Genomic DNA, 24,208 nt, shown 5'->3' with positions numbered 1-24,208 from the left:
GATTAATTTTAATATGGTTTGGAGGTTTGCTCAAATAACTAACCTTGAGTAAAAACAATAAAGGCAAGCACAAATTAACGTTTATAAATAATAAAACCAAACTAAAATAAAATGAAATCTGTATCTGTATCTGTGGAAGAGACATGTTCAGTGTCTACACTGAAAAAAAATGGCAACATCTAAATTAATTTATTTTAATCAATTTTAATCGAATGAAAAACATTTAAAACCCAGAAAAAGAAAAGAAAAAAAACTGAACATTAACTATCTAAGCTTATAAGATTGTTTCTTCACATCTCCTGCTCACCAATGAATGCTCTGCGGTGAATGGGTGCCGTCAGAATGAATGTCTAAACAGTTGATAAAAACATCACAATAATCAGGGCCGTGCACAGACCTTTTGAGGGGCATGTGCTGAAACTGAAAAAGGGCACCCCCCTCCCTTTTTTTATATCAAGATTATTTAGTAAGCCTGCATAACAGGAAGAAATGGTCACATCTTCATGACAAATTCATTAACACCAAATAATAGTCTCAAAAGCTTTAGATTTATTCACGATTAATAACAACCATAATAATAATATTAGATAATTAGATAATATAGATAAACAGGGTTTTAAGGGCTTCTTTAAATCTAATTACAACAGCTCTTGTGTACTCCCTCTTTTTTTAAATTGCATTTATAGGGAAAAAAAATACTTGACTCATACATAAACATGTTAAACAAATAATACAAATTAGCTTATAACACCAAACAGAAACCAAAATCTTTTTTTATTGAACTTTATGCACTTTTTTTATTAACTTTGCAAAGAAAATATATATATATATATATATATATATATATATATATATATATATATATATATATATATATATATATATATATATATTTTCTCTTTTTTAGCTATTCTGTTTGGTTTTATAAGCTAATTTGTATTATTTGGTTTACATGATTATGAATGACATTGAGAAGAGGGGAAGGTGAGCAATGAGTCAAGTATTTTTGACAAACTTTTTTTAAATATAATTTAATTATGTCCAACTCAATTCCAGATTATAAGAAACTATAGCCATACCGTAACTATAACATATCCAACATGTATCCGCCTACCATGTTTTACTACATTTTATACATGTGAGGACAAACGGAGAGTATACCAAAACATGATTAGCCTAAATGTTAATAAATTAAGTGTATCAGCAATCATAAATCAAAGAAGACATTTCTTAGAAATATATTTTATAAATGTTATCTAGGTGACGAGGATCACTCGTCGCTTTGTGGAAGTTCCAGTACGAAACAGCGCGGGGACGCACCTGTTATGATTTTCCGATGGTAAAAACAAATTATATGTTGTTGTATTACTTATCAATATTTAGTTTTTGACCAGCGAATGTGTGCAAATGTGAATTTTTTTTTGGCCGTCATTAAAACGGCGACGGTGTCTGCCGCTGCCGGCATCACATTACACTTTAATCTACAGGTTACAAACTAGTTTTTGTAGCTATATAGACGGAGCGCTCGGTTTTTCCTGTGGTAAAATGCATTTGGCCAAAATCGCTTTTTATAAAAGATTAAATGCTACTGTATGCACAGGCCATTTAAGTGTTGGCTATGTATTGGCTATGACTAGATGGCAAATGCTAGCCCCCTCTCTCAGGCGACACCCCACATGTCTCAGTCAGTCAGTCAGACATCAAATAAATAAAATATGAGCCTTTATAGACAGTGTTTAGTAGTACTTATTCAAACAACAAGATATTTATTTACCCTTCGCAAAACTTTGTTCAGCTCAGCTGTTGTCTACTGTGCGGCTGCTGTGGAACTTCAGTTGATTCAATGAATATAGAGGGGGCGGAGTTATCAGCTTACTGACAGCTTGAGGATCCAATAAGATTTACACAAGCTCGTTTTAAGAACTTTCATTTGCTAAATATTTTTAAAACAGACAGACAGATGTAAAGGGTGACCAATAGCACTGATACATTTTTTTTTTAAAAACACCACCAAAAAAAGGGCACTTCGGAGTGTAAGGGCAAAAAGGGCATGTGCTCTGCACAGGTTGAGCCCTACCTGTGCACGTGCCTGACAATAATCCACAACTAATCCACACAACTCCACTCCAGTTAATATCCTGTGAAGCCAAAAGCTGCATGTTTGTAACAAACAAAGGCATTATTATGGCATTTTAACCTCAACATTTTAAGCTCAACATGTCACTTCTTGCCAAAATATGGGTCCATAATCCATAATAACGCTTCCTAAAGTCATCCTCTATTGTGCTCTCACATCATATAATCCAGCCATATATTTGTTTAAAACTGTTTTAGCTTGTAAATTATGCTTGATCCGTGTGTCAGGGTTAGGCAAGGGAGGAACTCAGGTGCAGACAGGGATTCTCAAACAAAGGGTTTATTACAAAAAGGGGAAACAAAAACCCACGAGGGGGAAAACACGGAGCAAGGTAAAGACTAAATAACTAAAACAGGACTGGACTGACAAGATAAACAAGGACTCTAAATACTAACTATAAACAAACACTCACGGTAATACAAACACTTCTTAAGGAACAATCACAGAGTGGAACAATCACAGGTACAATGAACCGACGCAAGACACGACAGGTGTTACAGATAGGACAATCAAGACACGACTAGGTTAACAAGGGGGGCGGGGCAAGGGAACGAGACAACACAAGCACATGGCCCAAAGACAAGGCCATGTGCTTGTACACAAAACATGGGTCTGTCATGATCCTGCCTCAAGACTAGGAAAAAATCAAGGACACGAGGGCAGAATCATGACACCGTGCATATTTCACTCCTGATTCAGATGAATATTATGAATAGAGGACTCATATTTTGTTTGCAGTTTTTCATTATACAAGATGTTAATTGATGGACTGGAGTGCTGTGGATTATTATTGTGATGTTTTTATCAGCTGTTTAGACTCTCATTCTGACGGCACCCATTCACTCCATTGGTGAGCAAGTGATGCAATGCTGCATTTCTCCAAACCTGATGAAGAAACAAATTCATCTACATCTTGAATGATCTAAAGGTGGGTATATTTTCAGCAAATTGTCATTTTTGGCTGAGCTATTCCTTTAAGAAAACCAATGCAGGTTTCCACTTTATACAGTGTACAAGCAGCACACTATATCACTGATGCTTTCTCTTAATTGGGGGGTATTTTACTCCCCGCCTGCCATCTTTATGACTACTGTGACAGAGCGTGTAATTCAGGCTGAAGTCAGAAGTGCGGTTTATCTGAAACAGCTGATTATCCACTGACTCTTGATGGAGTGTGTCTCAGCAAAGCGCAGGTTAAGCCTGGGGATTTACCGCAGCGATAACCAGATAATCCAGCACTCCTACAGGGAGTCATTTACCAGATCAAGTGGTTACGATTCGTGTTTTATCCATTGAACATGCTGATGGAGGAAAGGACAGTAGAATGAATCCAGACGAGCACATCATCAATTCTGTCACGGTTTTAGAGCAGATTAAGGTGTAGCCTAAAGATGAAACGAGTGATTTTTTGGATTAAAATACATTCCTATAAAATGTGCTGCTCGTTCATTAAGAAATCATACATTCACCTGCTGGATGACATAAGACGGGTCATAAAATCCCACAGATTCACATTTAATGAGGGATTCGAGCAAAGTCCGCAACCATCCATCATGATAGCAATTTATTTTTTATTTTTATGAAACATCACACAAATCTTCTGTTTGGTGGTGCACACATTACCATGCATCTTCTTTAATGATGTAAAACAAGACGATAACACAAATGCCTGTCTGATTTAACACAAGAGTTCATGTAAAATAGACAGCATGTTGTACATTATTTCATTGCTCTGAAGAAAGCTATGTGCTGAAATGTTGTTTGCATTGGTCTGTTTTTACTTCACTGGATTTTGCACCAGGGTTATTGTAGTTATATTATAACTATAACAAAAACTATAATAAAAAGTACTTAAAATAAAATATATCAAAGATAAACATTTTATTTCAGCCACTTAAAATTTTTTGTAAACAAAAAAACCTTAAAATTGTAATTTAATAATTGGAATATAAAACTTCATTAAAAACAGAAGAAATACAATTTTTTATATATATATTAAATTAAAATTAGATGAAATCAAATGTAAAAACAAATCAATTAAACTGTGAAATTATTCAAATAATTTTTTTTTATAGTATATCAGTGACTGCTAAATAACACTGATACAAAAATAAATATGAATGCAAATTAAAAAATATATAAAATATTACTTTTTGCCAGTAACACTCAACCCAGAACACCCTGGCAACTAGTTTTTCACATGCAAGCTCCACTTACTTTTTCATCGGATGAAAAGTACCAATCAATTTTTTTGTTCCACAGAAATTACTATAATAATTGCCATTAATCACCTAACAAAAGTTACAAGTCCAAGACCTAACAAGCAATCTGTAAGAAACCATCTAATAATTCAGTGATCTGAAGAAAGTAATTAACATTTTCATGTTGATCTGGCTTTTTTCACAATGCAAATGTTAAAAATAATGCATCTTTTCCAGACCTTTTTGGTCTAAATCTTTATTTACTGTGCAGACAACACTGTCTGTTTTTTGTTAACACAAAGCTTGCAATGTTAATCACAAACCGGGGTGACCTAGAAACCAGAGTAATAACCTCAGGTCCCTCCAAGAGCTCTGTACCTCAAATTAGCACTACAAGTCACCTCGGATGAAAGCACTTATTAAATATGAACTATAAAGCAAATCCCATAAAAGCAAACCCATGAACTATGAGCTAAACCTGCAATAAACTCAGCAAAGATGAATTCAGTGGCACTGAAGGTCAGAATGATGCTAAAGCAGGTTAAAAGAGCCTCGTCCACAGGTTCTGACTCCTAATTATCTCCTTTCTGCTGACACGTCGTATTCTCAGATCTCCAATTAACGTTCAGATTAGCTCTCGATCCATCCGTCCTTTCTTTCTGTGATATTTCTTCCCAGCAGGGAGATGTTTACACTCCAGACAGTGAGATGAAGTGTCTGAGACTCACACATCCATGCTTAGTTAACTCTGAATGCTAGTGAAACTCTAAACACTTAATTAGAATTAATTATGGAGACTGTAAGATGAGCCCCTTAAAGATGCTTAAAGATAAAGTTTGCTCATTTACTCAGCCATTCCAAAGATGTAAGAGTTACTTTCTTACGTGGTGTCTAAAGATGTTATTATGTCATTTACTATACAACAAAACAAAAAAAAAAAAACATCAAAAGTATGATGTATGACAAAAGTACAAATAATTTATCTATCTATCTATCTATCTATCTATCTATCTATCTATCTATCTATCTATCTATCTATCTATCTATATATTTCATTTTTATTTAAATTGATAAAATACAAATTTAAAATAATAATATGCAATACAGTATAATAAAATAAGAATACATACAGTACAGAAACATAGAAGTTATGTGTTATTATATAGCAAACTAAAAATAAAAAATAAAATAAAATATTTTTCATACTTTTACATATATAAAAAAAATAATATCTAGAAAATTTTTTTCTAATTTTCATTTAGTTTACCTTCATGTATAAAAATCATTAAAACTAAAATAAATAAAAAGTAAAAAAAAAAAAAGATGCTAAAAATGAATCTATAAAATGACAAAAATAAAAACACATTCAAAACATAAATAAACAAAAGGTAAAATATAAATAAAAATAAACAAATAAAAATGTTCGAGCCTGCTTCTTTAAGACACTTTGTGCCAGAACAGAAGAAAACATCCCAGAAAAAATCATTATTCACTAAAATCTTTGACTTCATAAAATATGTCGCAGTGATTTATGATCCGGGTCACAAACACAAAGGTGATGAATTCACCCAGAAACTAGATTTCCTGAGACGGCTGCGATACTCCATCATGACTGAACCCCAGAGTTAAGTACTTCACTACAGCTTCCTCCATAATTATATTCCCTGCAATTAGTGCACTGGAAGTCATTCTGAAGCATCTGCCAAAGGCTGAGAACCAGAACGATCTCGAGGAGGACGTCTCTCTCTCACACACACACACACACACATGCCTGGCCAGACGCTGCGTGTCATCTTGACTGCTACAGGGAAACCTATTTAACAAACAGCAATTAAGCTTCAATGATGCCAAACAAATCCATTTGAGAAGGAAGAGTATTAGAAAGCAAGGTCAAATTAAATACTCCCTCATAAAAGTGAGTTATTATTACTGTTGGCAGAATACAAAGAAAACATAATAACATCAATCTCTGAAAGGCAAGGCAAGGTGGTGAATGACCAGCTATTAAAAACTCAATATAATGACATTATGCTGAGCTGGAAAACACATTATTTTTAATAATATAGTATTTATTCATATTAAAAATTTGCTTTTATTCTTATAATATTCCACCATTTATTTTAATGTTAAAGTTTTAGTAATTTTGCCATGTGCTACTATATATATATTTTTTTTATATATATATATATATATATATTTTTTTAAGTTTTAGTGATTTTAGTACTTAAACTTGGTTTATTTCAGCTAACATTTCTAAATATTTAAAAATTGTCTTTCAATGGTTTTATTAAAAATATTAATATTTTGCTTTGATTCATTATTAGTGAGTTTAGTACTTAAACATACTTTATTTCAGTTCATTGCCAAGGAAGCATTTTAATATATATATATATATATATATATATATATATATATATATATATATATATATATATATATATATTTTTTTTTTTTTTTTTTTTTTTTTTTTTTGAAAGCAAAATTCAGATTTTAAACCACCATGTCATTATGTCCTATCAATTTCTTAGTAAAGAGTGACATTAAGTCTTTGACTCTAAGTTATGATAGATCGTGCAGCATTTAGATTTGTACACTGTGCAGCAAGTAAAAGCACTAAATAATTTCCTTTATTTTAAATATATATTTTATATGATCCAAAAGGCTGTGATTCGTTGCTGATTCAGACTATAAATAAGGAGTCATGTTGTGTGTTATTTTCACCTGTTGTAAAGGTTATGAGAGTTTTCATATCGTGTTTTTGTATTTAAATGCTCTTTTCCCACATACACCAATATGACCTATAATTGGATCGATTATTAATTTGTCAAATGGAGCATCACAGGTTCATGTGCTAAAAGGTGCGGCATTGGAAACGTGTCAAGTTTAAATAAAGACACAAAGTGCTTTCTATAAGATGAGACAGAAAGAGTCAATGCATCATGACAGATAAGCACCTTAGACTCTAAGAATAGTGAGAATAAGGAGTCATAAGCACCGCAGATGACTTAATGAGAGAGTCAACAGTGACTGGAAATTATCCTGACCAAACAAATGAGAGCGTGTAGCTGAGAAAGTGTTCACGTTAAAGTACAGCTTGCTACCGAGTCGTGCTATTATACTTCAGTCTGTCAGATTTAATGATCAGTGTTACTGAACACACAGAAAATCCTGAAGATGATCACTGACTTGATGAAGACGTCTACACCTCTTCCTCCCACAGAAACACTGAAATACTGTTTTCAAGAGAGCAGGAGTCTGAACAATTCCCAGGAACACCTCAGACGGGATAAAAACACCACTGTGATTGAAGAGGAAAAACAATAACAACATACAGTATGAATTATTGACAAATTAACAGTTTCTGTTATGTTTTATGTTTCTCTATTGCATATGCAAATTCAAATCCAGTCTATTCTTCAAATCCAAGAATACTAAAAGATGCCTATATTCTGCATTTTGTCTAATTTTATCGCAAATTATACTTGCATGACTTGCATTATACTTCAGATCACGTGATTGTCACTGATTCACTTACTTTACATTTATTCATTTAGCTGACGCTTTTATCCAAAGCGACTTACAATTGCTATAAATGTCAGAGGTCGCACGCCTCTGGAGCAACTAGAAATGCTGCAGAATGTATAAAAAGAGAGATATGGATATATGTTATAGTTAATTAAAGCTACAAAAAAGATATGTAAAATGTACGAACAGGAGCCAGTTTTGGTAAGTATTCTGGTTAATTATCTCCCTTGACTTAATGCTTCCACATCCCCCCGATAGCCTCATAGACAGTAAAAGCTTCTCCTCCTGTCCATACGGTAATTTCTCTACTGTGCGACGGAGAGTCGCTGGTTATGACGCAATAGTTAGCATATTTTTTTTTACAAAAACTGCTTATACGGGACTATAATCTAAGATAGAAGGTAATAGAGCCTTTTATACATTTTCGTGTTTCTTTAGAAATAATTAATGGACAAATGGAGTCTTTAAACGCCTCAGATGTAAAGTTATTCGCTGTCAAAGTGACGCCAAAATGAATGGGAGTCAATGGAATGCTAACAGCAGGTGGGGGTCCGCTAGCCAATGGCGGGGTCCAGGGGTGCTTCAAAAATATATATAACCCTGCCCCCGCTGGTACTGCACCCTGCTGACGCAAAAGTTAATTTAAATATGATATATTCTTACTAGTCCATCACATGATTTTCAAACAAATGTGCTGGATTCTCTCATATCTAACATCACATTCTTACAGCCTTACACCCCAGAGTCCCCTCATGTCAAACACTGTCTGTTTAAGAAATCTCTATTTGTATTTTTTATTAAATGTGCAATAAAATGTCTCTTTTAGCTGTAAATAATTATCTAAGTAACAATCATTCCATCATGTTACAATTCTTTTTGTTTTCATTATTTTACATTTCTATGTATTATTTGCTTTTGTTTGTATTCTTTTCGCGTTTTTAACTTGTGTTTATAGAACGTCGTTTACGCGAAACGCTGTAAAAGACGAGAGAGCAAAGCTCAGCCATAGACATATAAACATGAAGTGGTGAAGTCGTGAACCCGCCCCGAACTCCCGAACTGACTCAAATGATTCGCGATCCCGCTCCGAGCTCCCGAACTGATTAAAATTATTCAAGCTCCGAACTCCCGAACTGACTCAAATGATTCGCGATCCCGCTCCGAGCTCCCGAACTGATTAAAATTATTCAAGCTCCGAACTCCCGAACTGACTCAAATGATTCGCGATCCCGCTCCGAGCTCCCGAACTGATTAAAATTATTCAAGCTCCGAACTCCCGAACTGACTCAAATGATTCGCGAACCCGCTCCGAACTCCCGAACTGATTAAAATTATTCAAGCTCCGAACTCCCGAACGGACTCAAATGATTCGCGATCCCCAAACTTCACGAACCCACTCCGAACTCCCGCACGGACTCAAATGATATCGCCATCGCTACTATTGGCTTAGTTCTCTAATTTTATAACATTTACTGAAATTAAGGTACAAAAAATATGTTGTTAACAAATAAAATATCAATATTTCATCATTCCGAATTGCTTTCCACGTCTGTAATTGAGGTTTCAAATTGTTTTCGGGTGGATTCGAACCCCTGCAGACAGTCGGTCAGAACTGTTATCTTCTAACTTGAAGAAATCACCCCAGGCTTTTGAATCTCATTATGTCATTAAGGAGTTTACTGATGGCAAAGTTGTGGTTCTGGAACAGAATACAAAATAATTTTCGATGAGAAATTATTAAAATAACATTTACAAACAATTATGTAATAGCAATCCTTTCAAGTATAAAATTAAATCACAAATTAAAGCAGTTGAAAATGTCTATGCATTTAACTAGAGCAGTCGTTCTATGACAGCCCACAAGATGGCGACATTACTGCACTAGAAGACGTGACTGAGGCACACATTTAGTATATTGTAAAAGGCAAGACATTAGTCTCGAAATAACTCGATAAAACATTAACATATCTCACAGTAAATACTTAACATTACTTGCATCAGATATAATGAAGCTGAAAGCAAGCTTAACGGTGACAAGTCAACTATATATATATATATATATATATATATATATATATATATATATATATATATATATATATATATATCATAAACATGTATAAACATATATCATATGTCATAAACACATAAACACATGGCGCCAGGAGCGAAAATTTCATCTAAATGTTGGGGGGGACAATAAACATAACATTTCTCACGAGCAAGTTTTGAAGGGGACAACAATAAAACAAATAAAACAAAAGAAAAATTGTACTTAAGGATATGTGTACAGAGAGGAAAGCCTTAATGAATGAAAAAGTGGATTCATTCAGTTAGGAAACACCTCTTTAGTGTGTTTCTCAAAGACGCAATTGCTGTTACTGCTGAAGCTTAAGTTTTGTTTTTTGTTTCTTTTTTCGTTGGTGAAATAGAGCTAAAACAGACTATGTCTAAAATGTCCTTAATATTAACTTAGTTTATAAAAATTTTATACAAATTTAAATCACATTTGTTATGCTTATATCTGGAGAACAACTGCACTCTTAGTATGATGTTATATTATATTAACTATATTAAATGAAATAAATGGCTCGTGGATTTTAAAATAGATGATGTTACTTTTCTCAGCAGTCCTGAGCGCTGAAAGTGAACACTCGATGCTGATTGGTTTCCTTGGCCTCCACTTCTCTTTCACTTAGCGGTTGAAATTACATCAGCAGATTCGGCACATTCGCGATAGAAAAGCGGAGCTTTCATGTAATGGTATTACAACTGTGAAATTACAAACAAAAATATACACATTCTGAGACATGAACTGAAACGAATAGTACATTTTATTTACATTAAATCTTCATTTTCAACTCCCGAATGGACTCAAATGATTCGCGAACCTCAAACTGACCAAAATGGTTCGCCAACCTGGTCCAAACTTCCAAACTGACTCAAATGATTCGCGAACACGCTTTAAACTCCCGAACTCATTCAAATAATTTTCGATCCCCAAACTGACTCAAATGATTCGCGATCCCGCTCCGAGCTCCCGAACTGATTAAAATGATTCACAAACCCGCTCTGAACTCCCAAACTGAATCAAATAATTCGCGAACCCGCTTTAAACTCCCGAATTCATTAAAATAATTTGCGATCCCCAAACTGACTCAAATGATTCGCGATCCCACTCCGAGCTCCCGAACTGATTAAAATGATTCACAAACCCGCTCTGAACTCCCGAACTGATTCAAATGATTCGCGATCCCGTTCCGAACTTCCGAACTGACTCAAATGATTCGCGATCCCGAACACACAAGAACTCTTTGACCACAGCTGCTGTGCTTCAAAAGCTCTTGCAGCAGCTCAACACTTTCGGATCACATCAGATTGTGGCTAATCTTGCAGATCATAACTTATACTCTTCCTCTCCATGCAGTCTGGTAATATAAACTAAGAAATGAGCATTACTGTTAAAAGTAACTTTTTAGTTATCTTTTTAAAGAACTTTCTTTAATGTTCCCATTAATGCGCTTTTATGCGTTATGGTTTATACAAACACAAAGTAAAACAGAAAGTAATTTTTAAACACTATTTTGATTAAGTCAGACCAGCACAAACTGAATAGTGTATATCACAAGGATTTCTGAAATAAACAACAAAACACTTGAATAATATATTCAGAATTAAAAACTAAAGTGGCTTCTGCACCATAAAAGCTGTTGTGTTGAGCCCTTAAAAATTTTCCTTTCACAGCTTAAGTATGAAAACTATCAACACAGGACAACATAACACAAAACATTTTGAAATAAATAAATGAAAGCAATCTGAATTATTCAGAATCAATTTCGAGAAACATACATAAGTATATATTTATTTATTTATTTTAAAAAAATGCGTTACAGTATTAGTTACTGTCAAATGGAACTGCGTAATAAACCACTGTTTCAAAATGTGCGTGTTTTCTGCATGAGTGTGTTTAATGTGCATTATAGAACAAAATGTCAAGCATCGTAAAGTTTTTTACATTATTTGACTCATTAATTGAATAAAATAGAAAATCTTGAGGGAAGCGGCGGGGAATTAATCTTTATTAGTCAGGTTTTGTCTTCACTACTAAACCATTCTATTCCCAGAGAAAGACAGAACTGAAAACTTAAATAAAATGTGTTTCTTGAGCTGAGATTGATTCAGAGGATTTTCTATTATATATATATATGTATGTATATATATATGTATGTATGTACCAGTATGTGTGTGTACATGTATATATTATACTTAAGGAGCTCATTAATTAAACACAATTTGGAACTCATGTCCACAATTTTTTTGTGTTGTGTCATTAGTTGTGTCTTAATTTGATTAATAATTATTACACAAATAGTATTTTAAAATTACATTTCAGTTTTTTTTTTATTTTACTCTTTAATTTACTATTAATTTATTCTTCATTTTTGTCTATTCTGTATTATTCCACCCTTTATATTACATATTCTTCTTGCTATTATTAACCTATTGTTGTTCAGTTATTTATTATGGTATTATTCATATTATACATATAATTTTATGCTATTATAAATCTATTATATCACATACCGGTATGTTATTGTATCGTTGTACTCGCTTTTCATATTATTCACTTTATTCCATTTATACTAAATTAACAGATTTGTAAACCGAAAAAAATCAACAAGTGAGACAAATGTGATTTCAATTAATAATTTTCCAAACCTAACTAAATAACCGGATGCACAGTTTTTTTTAACTGCACGTAGATCACAGACCTCTGAAATCGGTTGATAAATGTGAACGTTATCGTGTTTTTATTCAGTAAAAACCGCAGCTGCCCCGTTTACTTTCATTTGTTTTAAGGCAGTCTTGCCCTCACTAACATGGCGGACGCGTTGACGTATCGCTGCAACGGCTCAAATCGGCCAATGAGGCGTCTAGGTATTTATTTCAAAGAGTATAGAAGTAACAAGAGGCGAAACTCAATAGTATCTATACTCTTTGTTTATATGTCTATGCTCAACGGCCGCTTCTGATTTGATCAAAACAAACCACTGATGGGTCCATCCTTAAATCCTTACTCTTACTTTTCTCCGCTCGTGTTATTGTCATAGACAGTAAAAGAAAGGTTATAGAGCTCGGGCGTAGACGTCATGGAATGGTGCATTGTGGGTAACGGCGGCCATTTTAGAGGCATCGCAAAGCAGGTTTGTAATAAGATAATAGCCAGTCTCCAGAAAAAGTTATAGAACGTGACAAAAAAAGTTGCCTATACCTATACGGACAAACTTAATAATGAAGCCAAACAACGCTACTTAAAAAAAAAAGAGGTTGTAGGCGGAATCGATCCCTATGAACACATGAAAGTTTACCAAGCCTCAGTTTCCCTGATCATTTCTCCTACCGGGTCTGTGGAGTGAGCGCTTACACCTCCGATCAATTTAAAAATGTCACTTTCACTTTTTAAAAAGTCACTGGAGGCTCACCTGCAGATCATAAATGGATCTGCAAATTAAACGTGGAGAAAACAATCTTTCTCACTAAGGAAATGTTAACATTAACCAAGCATCAGTGGTGACACACACACACACACACACTATCAGATTCTGCGAGCTATGAAGCTTGTCTATGCGGGTTTGTTACACTTCAGGAGTAATTACTCACCTATCATACTTGCAAAAATCCACTGTTTTCCTCCGGTAGTTCTGTAATCCGGTATAATATTGACGAACATTCACCTCAGACACAACCCACCATTCACCAAAACAAGACGCTTAACTTCCTATTTTGAAGTTCGTTCCAGTTTATTTTTATTTTTTTTAAACAAGTTGTTCAAATTTGTTAAATACAGTCAGCACAAAAATATCAAAAAGCAAATTAAGTTCAGGATTGGGTCAAAAGAAAATGTTTAAACAAAAAATACAGACACTAAACTGACTCCCTTACTGGCCAAAAACTAGAGAAAACGTAATGTGTTTGTGTGTGTGTATGTGAGAGAGAGAGACCATACACAACATGTCTCACCATAACTATGTATTATAATATTATCGAAGGTGATGGTTTCCCTCCGTACAGTGGCGACCCAAGCCATCTGACGCCTCTTGGTGATTTCAGACACCTTGTGTTTTTTTTCCAAGTAGGAAAATGTTGAAAACTAATATGATTCACGAGGCGTTTGCCCTGTCGATCATGAAACCGATTACAGCAGTTCACAATACAGCAATACTGAACCATTTTCCAAAAAATAATCAAAATTAATGACCAAATGACCAACGTTACCTAATGCCTACTATACAGTACATCTACTTCTGTACCGCGATTCCCACAATGCATTGCGACGTGACGCAACGATCCCGACCTCTATTATAGACAGAATACAGTTTTGAGGTGATAGTTTAGCGATTATTGGGGAGGAATTTCATTTGTCACAGGTATGAATGCATGGTATTAATAGATATAAACAATTACACGTACCAGTGCAAAAATATCTCCAGTAAAATATTTTAAATAATTAAAATAATAGTAAATTTGTAGAAAATAGGAATAATAATAATAGTTTTAAATAAAGATTTATTTGAAGATTAGCCGTAGTCAAATTTCTGCCTTTTTTATTTAATTATTTAACTTTTTATATTTACGTTTTTAATACTTGACGCGAGCTCAACGGTCAAAGACGGCCACCTAGCGCGTGTTAACTTAGAAAACAATAGAGGAGCAGCGCACTAGCGCACACGGATGTTCTAACACATACATTCCCTCTACTACAAGACCTAAATAACAATAAAAGCAGGTCATGTCAGCCACGTGGGTTGTGTAAAAGGATACAGCGCTTCCAATTGGTCCACAGTCTCGTGACGTCAAACGATCCGCCTCTTCCCCTTCCGCGCAACAGCAGTGTTTTCCCGCGAACTCTCTGCTCCACAACAACTCAGTTGAGCTGGACAGTTCTGGGCCTGTTGGAATGGAATATCTTAATTATTTTTGAACAACGTTAATTAAACACTATATTGCGCAGTACTCTTTCGAAAACATGGCGAAGCAGAGTTCTCTTTTTAATTTCTTCACGAAGTCGCCTCCTCTCGCGGTGAAGGCCAGATCTAACCCTTCTCCAGTGGAGGCTGATGCGGTGAACAGATCCAACACCTCCCCCAAAGAACAAGCCAAAGTAAACAGCAAGAAGACGCCATCAAAACCCATCAAACCCCAAACTACAGCTGGACATGCGAAACTATTCGGAGAGAAAGCAGTCAGTGCGAAACAGAGGTAACGTTACAGGAACCGCATTTCTATTTGCAATGGTAAATGTGCAGTGCAATGATTTTGTACTTGTATTAGTTTAATAATTTGAATTTTGTAGCTATTTGGGAGATTCAGATGTTACATTGTGAAAATATACCTGAGGATTGTGTCTAAAATTAGATCCCACGTGCTGCATCTGCGAATTTGGCGGGAGACTTTGTGGAAGGGGGTGGATCAAGTCTCTGATCAAGTTTCCCAGCGATTTTTTCTCTAGCCAGTTTTGACCAATTGGAGCGTCCTTTACAAAAATTCTCCATAGCAACCATACGTTCCGTTAAAATCCGCTACTACAATAGCTGTTACTTTAAAATAATAATACGTTAATTTTAGATAAATATATATGCAATAGATTTATATATACGAGACAAACAGGAGTCTAAGTAGAACTGTTTTCTTATAGGAGCTTCCTTACCAAAACAAAACAAAAAATCCATATCAATCGTACTTTACGTTAAAATCCGTTACGTTACTGCTTTTATCGTTACTCTAAAATAATACATACATTTTAGGTGTATATATATATATATACATCATATATTAATATACATGAGGCGAAAACGAGTGTAAGAGCCCTGCAAGCATGTTTATTTTTATGACATTACTGGTATTTTTATTTACGGTGTATTGTATGTATTATGTAACGTTATGTCGTTATTGTATCGGGGTATATACTATTACCAGTTCCTTAATTTATTAAGCATATATCTGGTTTGTTCAGTTTTTTTATTGTTATTATATTTAATGTTCACTCTGTCGGGTCTATAATTGCTTTAAATTAGTTAATATTTAAATAAAAAAATGATAATGATGAAAAGTACCATAATGTCATACTAGTTTTCTAGTCGCAATGCGACTTGTTGTACTGCATCTAAACTTACTATAAACGACATTTCAAGTTTTCTGTACTTTATATTGAATGTAGTTTGTCCTTTAATTTTTATTTATTTGCTACTTTGTTCCTGTGGCTCAGTGGTAGAGCATTGCGTTAACAGCGCAAGGTTGTGGGTTCGATTCCCAGGAAGCACATGTTAGGTTAAATATGTTAGCCTGAATGCACTGTAACTCGCTTTAGATAAAATCATCTGGTAAATGCATACATTTTATTTAATTTATTAATGAATTCGATCATTTTTTTTTACGATATTTTAGGTGGATGTGTGATTTTGCTCTTGCTTTGTTTGAATGAATGTCTCATTATTTCTCTCCAGCAGTGAACCGTCATCTATATTCAATGCTGGCACTCTGGTTTGGGCCAAACTGGAGGGCCATCCCTGGTGGCCCTGTATGATTGTTCCTCAGCCTCTCACTGGACAGCAGATGAGGGGCCGAGGACGAGACCAAAGACTCCACGTTCACTTCTTCGATGAACCGCCAACCCGAGGTTGGGTTAACACAAAATACATAAGAGAGTATCAAGGTGAGCAGGTCTTTATTTATTTGTCCAATTTTGAATGAATTAATCAAAATTAGGTAATTGCTCTTACATCAAATATCGATATGGACCAATATTTGAAGTTAATTTAAATATGAATCCAGCAAGTTAGGCGCAGAACTGATGCTCGTTCGACAGCTTCTGTCGTCTCACTAAATGAGGACGTAAACACATGAAGAACATCTCCAGAACTGAGTCACTTCATGAGCATTTGACCGTCTGATTTGAGTAAAACTAGCTTCATATCACATACACAGAACTGTAAAGGTATTCACAGCAACTCGTCGAAATAAAAGACAGCTTGCCAGAAATGTATTGCTATTGTTCAACAGAATGTACATAGCCTACTACTACTATGTAACATTATTTTTTTTATTGCATAATGTCACACAACATTTCTTCCATGTTTTATTTTTAATAGTTAATCCCCTTTGTTTACCAAAAAATAAAGTTTGCTTAATTTTCAATAATTAAAAAATAATAAAATGAATGTTTTATGCCTTCATTTGATAACCAGAAAAATGTAAATGCACAACAGAATTTCTGATAAAAAAAAAAAAAAACATTTCATGAGGCTATTTTAAGAAAAAAAAAGAATCAATTAAGTTGTTTTTATGCATTTAAATAACTAGACATGCTAAAACACAGTATTATGTAACAATAAAACATATGGTGAAGAAAAAATAAAACATTTCTTTGGGCCCTAAACGTGACTTTTCTTAAACTTTTAATAAATTGTTGTGAAAATGTATAAGTGTTATGATTTAATTAATTAGACATGCTTCTTGATTAAGTTAAATTTAACCATTAAAAAGGAGCTGAAAAAAACAAAAACGGAAAAAATAAAACTGAATCTGGGAAAAAATTAAACAGATTTCATAGTGCCCTAAAAATGTTTGATTCTGACCTTACGTACTTGTTCCTTCAAGGCTCTGATAGCACCGATGCCAAATCCGGCGGCGTGTTCTTCAGCGGTAAGCCTGTGATCCGTAAAGCGATGGAGCTGGCAGATGCTGCGATGAAGGACAGTCCTGAGCAGAGACTGAAGATGTCCGTGTGCATGGATCCTTCAGGTGACGAAGAGGAGGAGGAGGAGGATATGGAGGTGAGAAAACACTAAAGAAAATTAACATTCACATAAAAGACACATTTCAGTTTGAAGAAGACTGTTAAACCCCAAAATTAAAATTCAGTAACTTGTCTTATTAGTCTTTCCAAATCTTCTTCTTAATGTTTCTGTACATAGTGTCTACAGCCAAAAACAAGACAGAAGAGCAGGATGAAAGTAGTTTATATGAGTTGGGTACTAAATTCCAACATTTTTTTTTAATCGTGCAATAACTTTGCATTAGAAACAGGAAATTTAAAAGGCAATTATTTACTGAAATTGGCCCCTTGGGGTTTTTTTTTTTTTTTTTTTTTTTTTTTTTTGTAGATACTTTTTTCATGAAATGTAAAAAGTAAGATTAACATTTACCAAATTTTCTCTTTAAATTTGTATGAATGAAGTCATGCAGGTTTGTAACAACACATTGGTAAGTTTAAATAGTTTTTAGAGGGATGAACTAAATGTGACCCTGGAGTAAGGCTGGGTCTAAAAAAGAAAAATCTCAGATTTACGATTTTACGATTCCTACCGTAAATATATTAAAACTTCATTTTAGATTAGTAAAATGCATTGCTAAGAATTCATTTGTACAATTTTAAAGGCAATTTTCTCAATATTTAGATTTTTTTTTTGCAACCTCAGATTCCATATTTTCAAATAATTGTATCTCGGCCAAATATTGTCCAATCCTAACCGTACACCAATGGAAAGATTATGTTGAAAAATTGACCCTTATGACTGGTTTCGTGGTCCAGGGACACAAATAAGAAACAAAAATGATCTTTAAATCCTTTATATGTATATCAAAAGAAAATATTGACTTGTTGATCATTCAAACAAAATGATTCTGCTGTATATGCAAGCTTCGACTACAAAAGTAAAATCTAAAAACTTCTTTCTACTTCTCTCAGAAATATAGGATCAATATGAGTTCATAGTTGCAATTAGCATAAAACATCAATTACTAATAATTTATTATGTGGTCTTTTAATCATTTTGTCATTAGATGGAGCATTGTATCACCTCTGTATAATTGTATCACATTTCAGTTGTGTTTGTTTTAATTTCATCATGTAATGTTTTATTGTAGGTTGATAAATCAACCTTATCAGATGCAGATATGTCTGAGGAAGAGGTTAAAGAAAAAGCGAAGCCCAGTCGACGTTCGTCTCGTGCTGCAGCTGAAAAAGGTCAAAAGCCGAAGCGTCGCCGAATCGTGGTGGCGTCTGACAGCGATGACTCTGGTGAAGAGTTCAAACCTGATCAGGCAGGAGGAAGCAGTGATGAAGAGGAAGAAGAGGGAGTGAGTAGCGGGGCTGAGGAAGAAGAAAGCGAGCCGGAGACAGAACCAGACAGCCCTGTGAAACCAGTTAAGCGCAAACGTCCATCAGAAAATCCTGTTAAGTCAAAGAGCAAACCAGACCCCCCAAAACGAGCACCTGCAGCCGTTTCATCAGTGGCATCGGACACCAAATCTCGACTTTCTGCTTTCTCCGCACCGGACAACTTCGAAAGTCAAAGCGGCAACGCAAACGGGACGGATGGAGGACCAACTTTGTGGGACCACGAGAAGCTGGAGTGGCTGCAAGACGGCAAGAGAAAAGATGCACAACGCAAACGTCAGTCTGACGAAAACTACGACCCCACGACTCTATACGTCCCCGAAGATTTCCTTAACAGGACGACACCTGGCATGCGCCGTTGGTGGCAGCTGAAGTCCGAGATGTTCGATACCGTTCTGTTCTACAAAGTCGGTAAGTTCTACGAGCTCTACCACATGGACGCTGTGATCGGCGTCAATGAGCTCGGTCTTACCTTCATGAAGGGCACTTGGGCACATTCCGGCTTCCCCGAGATCGGCTTTGGACGCTTCTCAGACGTTCTCGTGCAAAAGGGCTACAAAGTGGCTCGCGTGGAACAGACCGAGACCCCTGAGATGATGGAAGCACGATGTAAGACATTGGCGCGTCCCACTAAATTCGACCGCGTTGTCAAGCGAGAGGTTTGCCGAATCATCACGCGAGGGACTCAGACGTACAGCGTGCTCGACGGCGCCCCTTCGGAAACTCAAAGCAAGTATCTCTTGAGCATTAAAGAGAAGAGCGAGGAGGACAGCGCGGGACACGGACACATCTATGGGGTGTGTTTCATCGACACCTCGGTGGGACGCTTCCATATCGGTCAATTCCAGGATGACCGTCATTGTTCCCGTTTGCGTACTCTGGTGGCGCACTATTCTCCAGCCCAGGTGCTTTACGAGAAGGGCAACCCGTCAGCTGAGATGCTTAAAATCTTTAAAGCAATCTTGTCTTCAACTCTACAAGAAGGTCTCAATGCTGGTTCGCAGTTTTGGGATGCGCAGAAGACCCTCAAGGTCCTCGCAGAGGAAGACTACTTCAACGAAAGCAAAACCGATGAAGAAAAGGCATCAGTGTTGCCTTCGACTCTAAAAGCAATGACGTCTGAATGCGATGCTTTAAGTCTCACTCCAAAAGCGGGGTATGAACTTGCTCTTTCTGCATTTGGCGGATGCATGTTCTACCTGAAGAAATGTCTAGTGGATAAGGAGCTTTTATCAATGGGAAACTTTGAGGAGTATGTTCCTGTCGACGTGGAGATGGAGCAGGCTGGAGGAGCGTCGTGTTTCTTTGCCCAGACTCGTCAACGAATGGTTTTGGATGGAGTGACCCTTGCTAACCTTGAGATCCTTCAGAACAGCTCAACTGGAGGTCCTGAGGGAACCCTACTTGAGCGACTGGACATGTGTTGCACTCCCTTTGGCAAACGCTTGCTAAAGCAATGGCTTTGCGCACCTCTTTGCAATCCATCCTCCATTGGAGATCGCCTAGATGCTGTTGAGGACCTGATGGGCGCCCCGTCTCAAGTCTCCGAAGTCACTGACCTGCTAAAAAAGCTTCCTGATCTCGAAAGACTGCTTAGCAAGATCCACAGCATGGGTACTCCTTTGAAAGGACAGGACCATCCGGATTCCCGAGCTATTTTGTACGAAGAAGTCATCTACAGCAAACGCAAGATCGCCGACTTTCTCGCCGCACTTGAGGGCTTTAAAGTTATGAAGGAAATCGTGTCGATCATGGAGCCCGTTTCGGACGGCTTTAAATCCAAACTGCTGCGTCAAGTGATGCTCCTCAAGACTGAAAACGAAGATGGGCTTTTCCCAGACCTTTCCCCAGAGCTCAAACGCTGGGATACAGCTTTCGACCATCAGAAAGCTCGCACCACAGGCGTCATCACGCCAAAGGCCGGCTTCGATCCAGAGTACGACCAGGCCTTAAACGGAATAAAAGACTGTGACCGAGGCCTGCAGGAATACCTGGACCGACAGAAGAAGCGACTGGGCTGTAAGAATCTGTCTTATTGGGGAACGGGAAGGAACCGCTTCCAGCTCGAAGTTCCAGACAGTGTTTCCGAGAGAAGCTTGCCAGAAGAGTACGAGGTGAGGTCCACCAAGAAAGGCTGGAAACGGTACTGGACTAAAGAGATTGAACGGCTGTTTTCAGAGCTACAGAGCTGGGAAGACAAACGAGACTCGGCGCTGAAAGACTGCATGAGAAGACTCTTCTACAATTTCGATAAGAACTGCAAAGACTGGCAGACAGCGGTTGAATGCATGGCAGTGCTTGGTAAGAAAAATCAACTTTATAGTTTGCTTAAACTTGCCTACAAAAAGAGAAAAGAAAATCTTGCTATTCATCACAATATACTACATGCATCATATATACCATAATTTTCATCAATAATGCCAACATGCTCTATTCATACATAAACTTAGGCTTTAGTTTATGTAGCTCTTCCTTATGGATAGCTGGTCAAAGTGTTGATTTGAGCTAGTTACCAATGCAGTTACATGCACAACAAAATGCTGATAAAAGAACAGCTTGTTTTAAAGGTTTATGCGTTTTTGAACGTTGCATTTACATCTTTTGCAGCATCTTGGCCATTAACAGGAGATTTAAAAAGTTAAATGCTTAAAGTTTAAAATGCATCTTTTTGCATTTTTTCCATTTCATTGCTCTTCATTTTAAAAAGTCAGACATGCACATTCGAAATCAAGGATACATGGTTTGTGTAAGTTGCTAATGATCTATGAAATATATATAGAGGTGTTTACATGACCTTACAGATTGATTGTGCATGTAAATGAATTCAGTTTAATTCATTCAAAAGTTTTAGCAGAATGTTGCATAATTAGACATTGAAAATGGTCACAGAATGGTTATATGCACAATTACAAAAAGTCATTCTTCAAATTCTAAACACCATTTGTAAATTTGAGTCCAGTTTTAATATAAAATGTTGACTCTTTTTTCCAGAATTTGAGTTTAAGACGATTATAAATGCCATGTTTACTGAGAATATGAGTGATATTTGTAATAGGATGCCCAGTGATATGTTGTTGTTGTCTCTACCTCTGCAGACGTGCTGTTGAGCATGTCCCGTTACAGTCAGAGCGGCGACGGGCCCATGGCGAGACCAGAGATCCTTCTCCCAGGTGATGGGTCTCAGTCACGCCCCTTCCTGGATCTCAGAGGGTCCCGTCACCCTTGCGTCACCAAGACCTTCTTTGGTGACGACTTCATCCCCAATGACATCTTCATCGCCTGCCCTGGTGCTGAGGATGATGATGAGGAGGATGATAAAGCACTTGCCCCATGTGTATTGGTCACTGGGCCAAACATGGGAGGCAAGTCCACCCTGATGAGACAGGTGAGTCAATCTTCATGGTGTGTTAACATCGTAATTGTTTTTGGGGTATAATACTGAATTTATGTCCAACAGTACACCAATCTTAGATGAGCATTTAATGCATTGAATAGCAATACCGAATGTATGGAACATTAAATTCTTTTCCTAGACAGTTTTTGCATACTATCATTTTATGATTAAGCTACAGAAGTTTGATTTAATTTTCAGTTTTACTAAAGAAAGGCTGGAATGGTTTACATTTAGCTGAATCCAAATCTGGTGTAACTTTCCCATGTATTTTATTGAGCCACACCAAAATAATTTTGAACTGAATTGTGATTTAATTTCCAATTGCATTGTGCTTTGCAGTGTTTACAATCGAATTATTGTCAGAGCAGATAATTATACAAATTTCACACTATATTGTGTGAGCAGCTGTTCAGGCAGGAAGTAGGATGTGGTTTGAGCTTTTATTTCTGGAAATGCAGGTTTCTGTATCATGCTTTCTACCAGTTTTGTTTCGGCGTATAAATTCTACTGATGAACAAAATATAATAATATTAATTAAATCTTTAAAAATCATGGATCTCTTTTTTTAATTATTATTATTTTTTTAAATGTTTTGTTTTTAATTTAATTTAATTTTTTAATTTTTAAAGATTTGGTTTGAGCTCTCATTTATGGCAATTGCAGGTTTCTATATCATGTTTTTGGTGTGTTTAGTTGTTCAGGCCTGGAAATTATCAATAAACAAAACCAGAAAAATTGCATAATATTAATAAAATCTTTAAATATCATAAAATTAGCATTTTTATATTATAAAAAATATATATATAATATATAATGTTTATTTTTTTATAATTTAATTTTTTCTCAAATGAAATATTGTAGAACTACACACATTTATTAACCTCCTATAAATGTTATGACTATTGAAGTGTCCTAAACATTGATGTGATGTAAAATGCTAATGCCCTGTTGAAATCAAGTGATCTGCACATTCTCTCAGCTATATTTCCCCGTGTCCCGTGTCTCTTTCAGTGTGGTCTGGTGGTGATTTTGGCTCAGCTGGGCTGCTATGTTCCTGCTGAGAGTCTGCGGCTCACTCCTGTGGACCGCGTCTTCACTCGACTCGGCGCCTCTGATCGTATAATGTCAGGTACATGGCCATTTGTTTCTTATCAGTTCAAGCCTCATGTGTGAGCTTCTCCCTGGATAACTAAATAGACCATCTTTGGTTTTCTAGGTGAAAGCACGTTCTTTGTGGAGCTGAGCGAGACGGCCAGCATCCTGCTGCACGCCACCAACCACTCCCTCGTCCTGCTGGATGAACTGGGTGATTTAGCCGCTCATCACACGCTAATGCAAAGTCTTAAATGGAGTAAGTTCTGATCTTTTCCTTCTCTTGAACTGCAGGCCGAGGCACAGCCACGTATGACGGCACAGCCATTGCCAGCGCTGTTGTGAAGGAGCTGTCAGAGAAGATCTGCTGCCGGACCCTGTTCTCCACTCATTACCACTCGCTGGTGGAGGAGCACGTCCAGGACCCCGCCGTCAGACTCGGACACATGGTCAGTTTCACGTCCAGTATAACTGACCGAAATATTTTCAGCAGTATTCTGTGGCCTGCCGATGATTATAATGTGTAAAATGTTTGTACAAGCATGCAAAAACCATTTAGACTAATGCACTATTATTGCTAACAAACTACATTCGTTAAAAAAAATGTTAAATGAAATACAAAACACTTTACTATATTTCTCATTTTTGTTTAGCTTAACTTGAAATGCTAAAATAACGAA

The 24,208-nt window shown here is 36.1% G+C and overlaps 1 protein-coding gene across 2 annotated transcripts in view; it reads left to right on the top strand.

The window, feature by feature from the left end:
• Positions 1 to 14,718: 14,718 nt before the first annotated feature.
• The window catches only part of msh6 (mutS homolog 6 (E. coli)), a 12,012-nt gene continuing 2,522 nt past the window's right edge, over positions 14,719 to 24,208 (top strand). Inside the window, exons 1-8 of one of the 2 annotated variants that reach the window (XM_052572141.1) lie at positions 14,719 to 15,123; positions 16,371 to 16,576; positions 17,521 to 17,696; positions 18,790 to 21,343; positions 22,138 to 22,427; positions 23,448 to 23,565; positions 23,653 to 23,742; positions 23,823 to 23,977. In XM_052572141.1, the coding sequence (XP_052428101.1) occupies positions 14,891 to 15,123; positions 16,371 to 16,576; positions 17,521 to 17,696; positions 18,790 to 21,343; positions 22,138 to 22,427; positions 23,448 to 23,565; positions 23,653 to 23,742; positions 23,823 to 23,977 (3,822 nt within the window). In that variant the 5' untranslated portion in view covers positions 14,719 to 14,890. Of the gene's footprint in view, positions 15,124 to 16,367; positions 16,577 to 17,520; positions 17,697 to 18,789; positions 21,344 to 22,137; positions 22,428 to 23,447; positions 23,566 to 23,652; positions 23,743 to 23,822; positions 23,978 to 24,208 lie in introns of both variants that reach the window. The other variant, XM_052572140.1, reaches the window with a different exon arrangement.

The sequence above is a fragment of the Carassius gibelio genome, chromosome B13 (genome assembly GCF_023724105.1).
Source record: "Carassius gibelio isolate Cgi1373 ecotype wild population from Czech Republic chromosome B13, carGib1.2-hapl.c, whole genome shotgun sequence".
Taxonomy (NCBI): Eukaryota; Metazoa; Chordata; class Actinopteri; order Cypriniformes; family Cyprinidae; genus Carassius; species Carassius gibelio.
The sequence above is the reverse complement of the archived record's forward strand: the minus strand, read 5'-3'. Positions and strand labels throughout refer to the sequence as shown.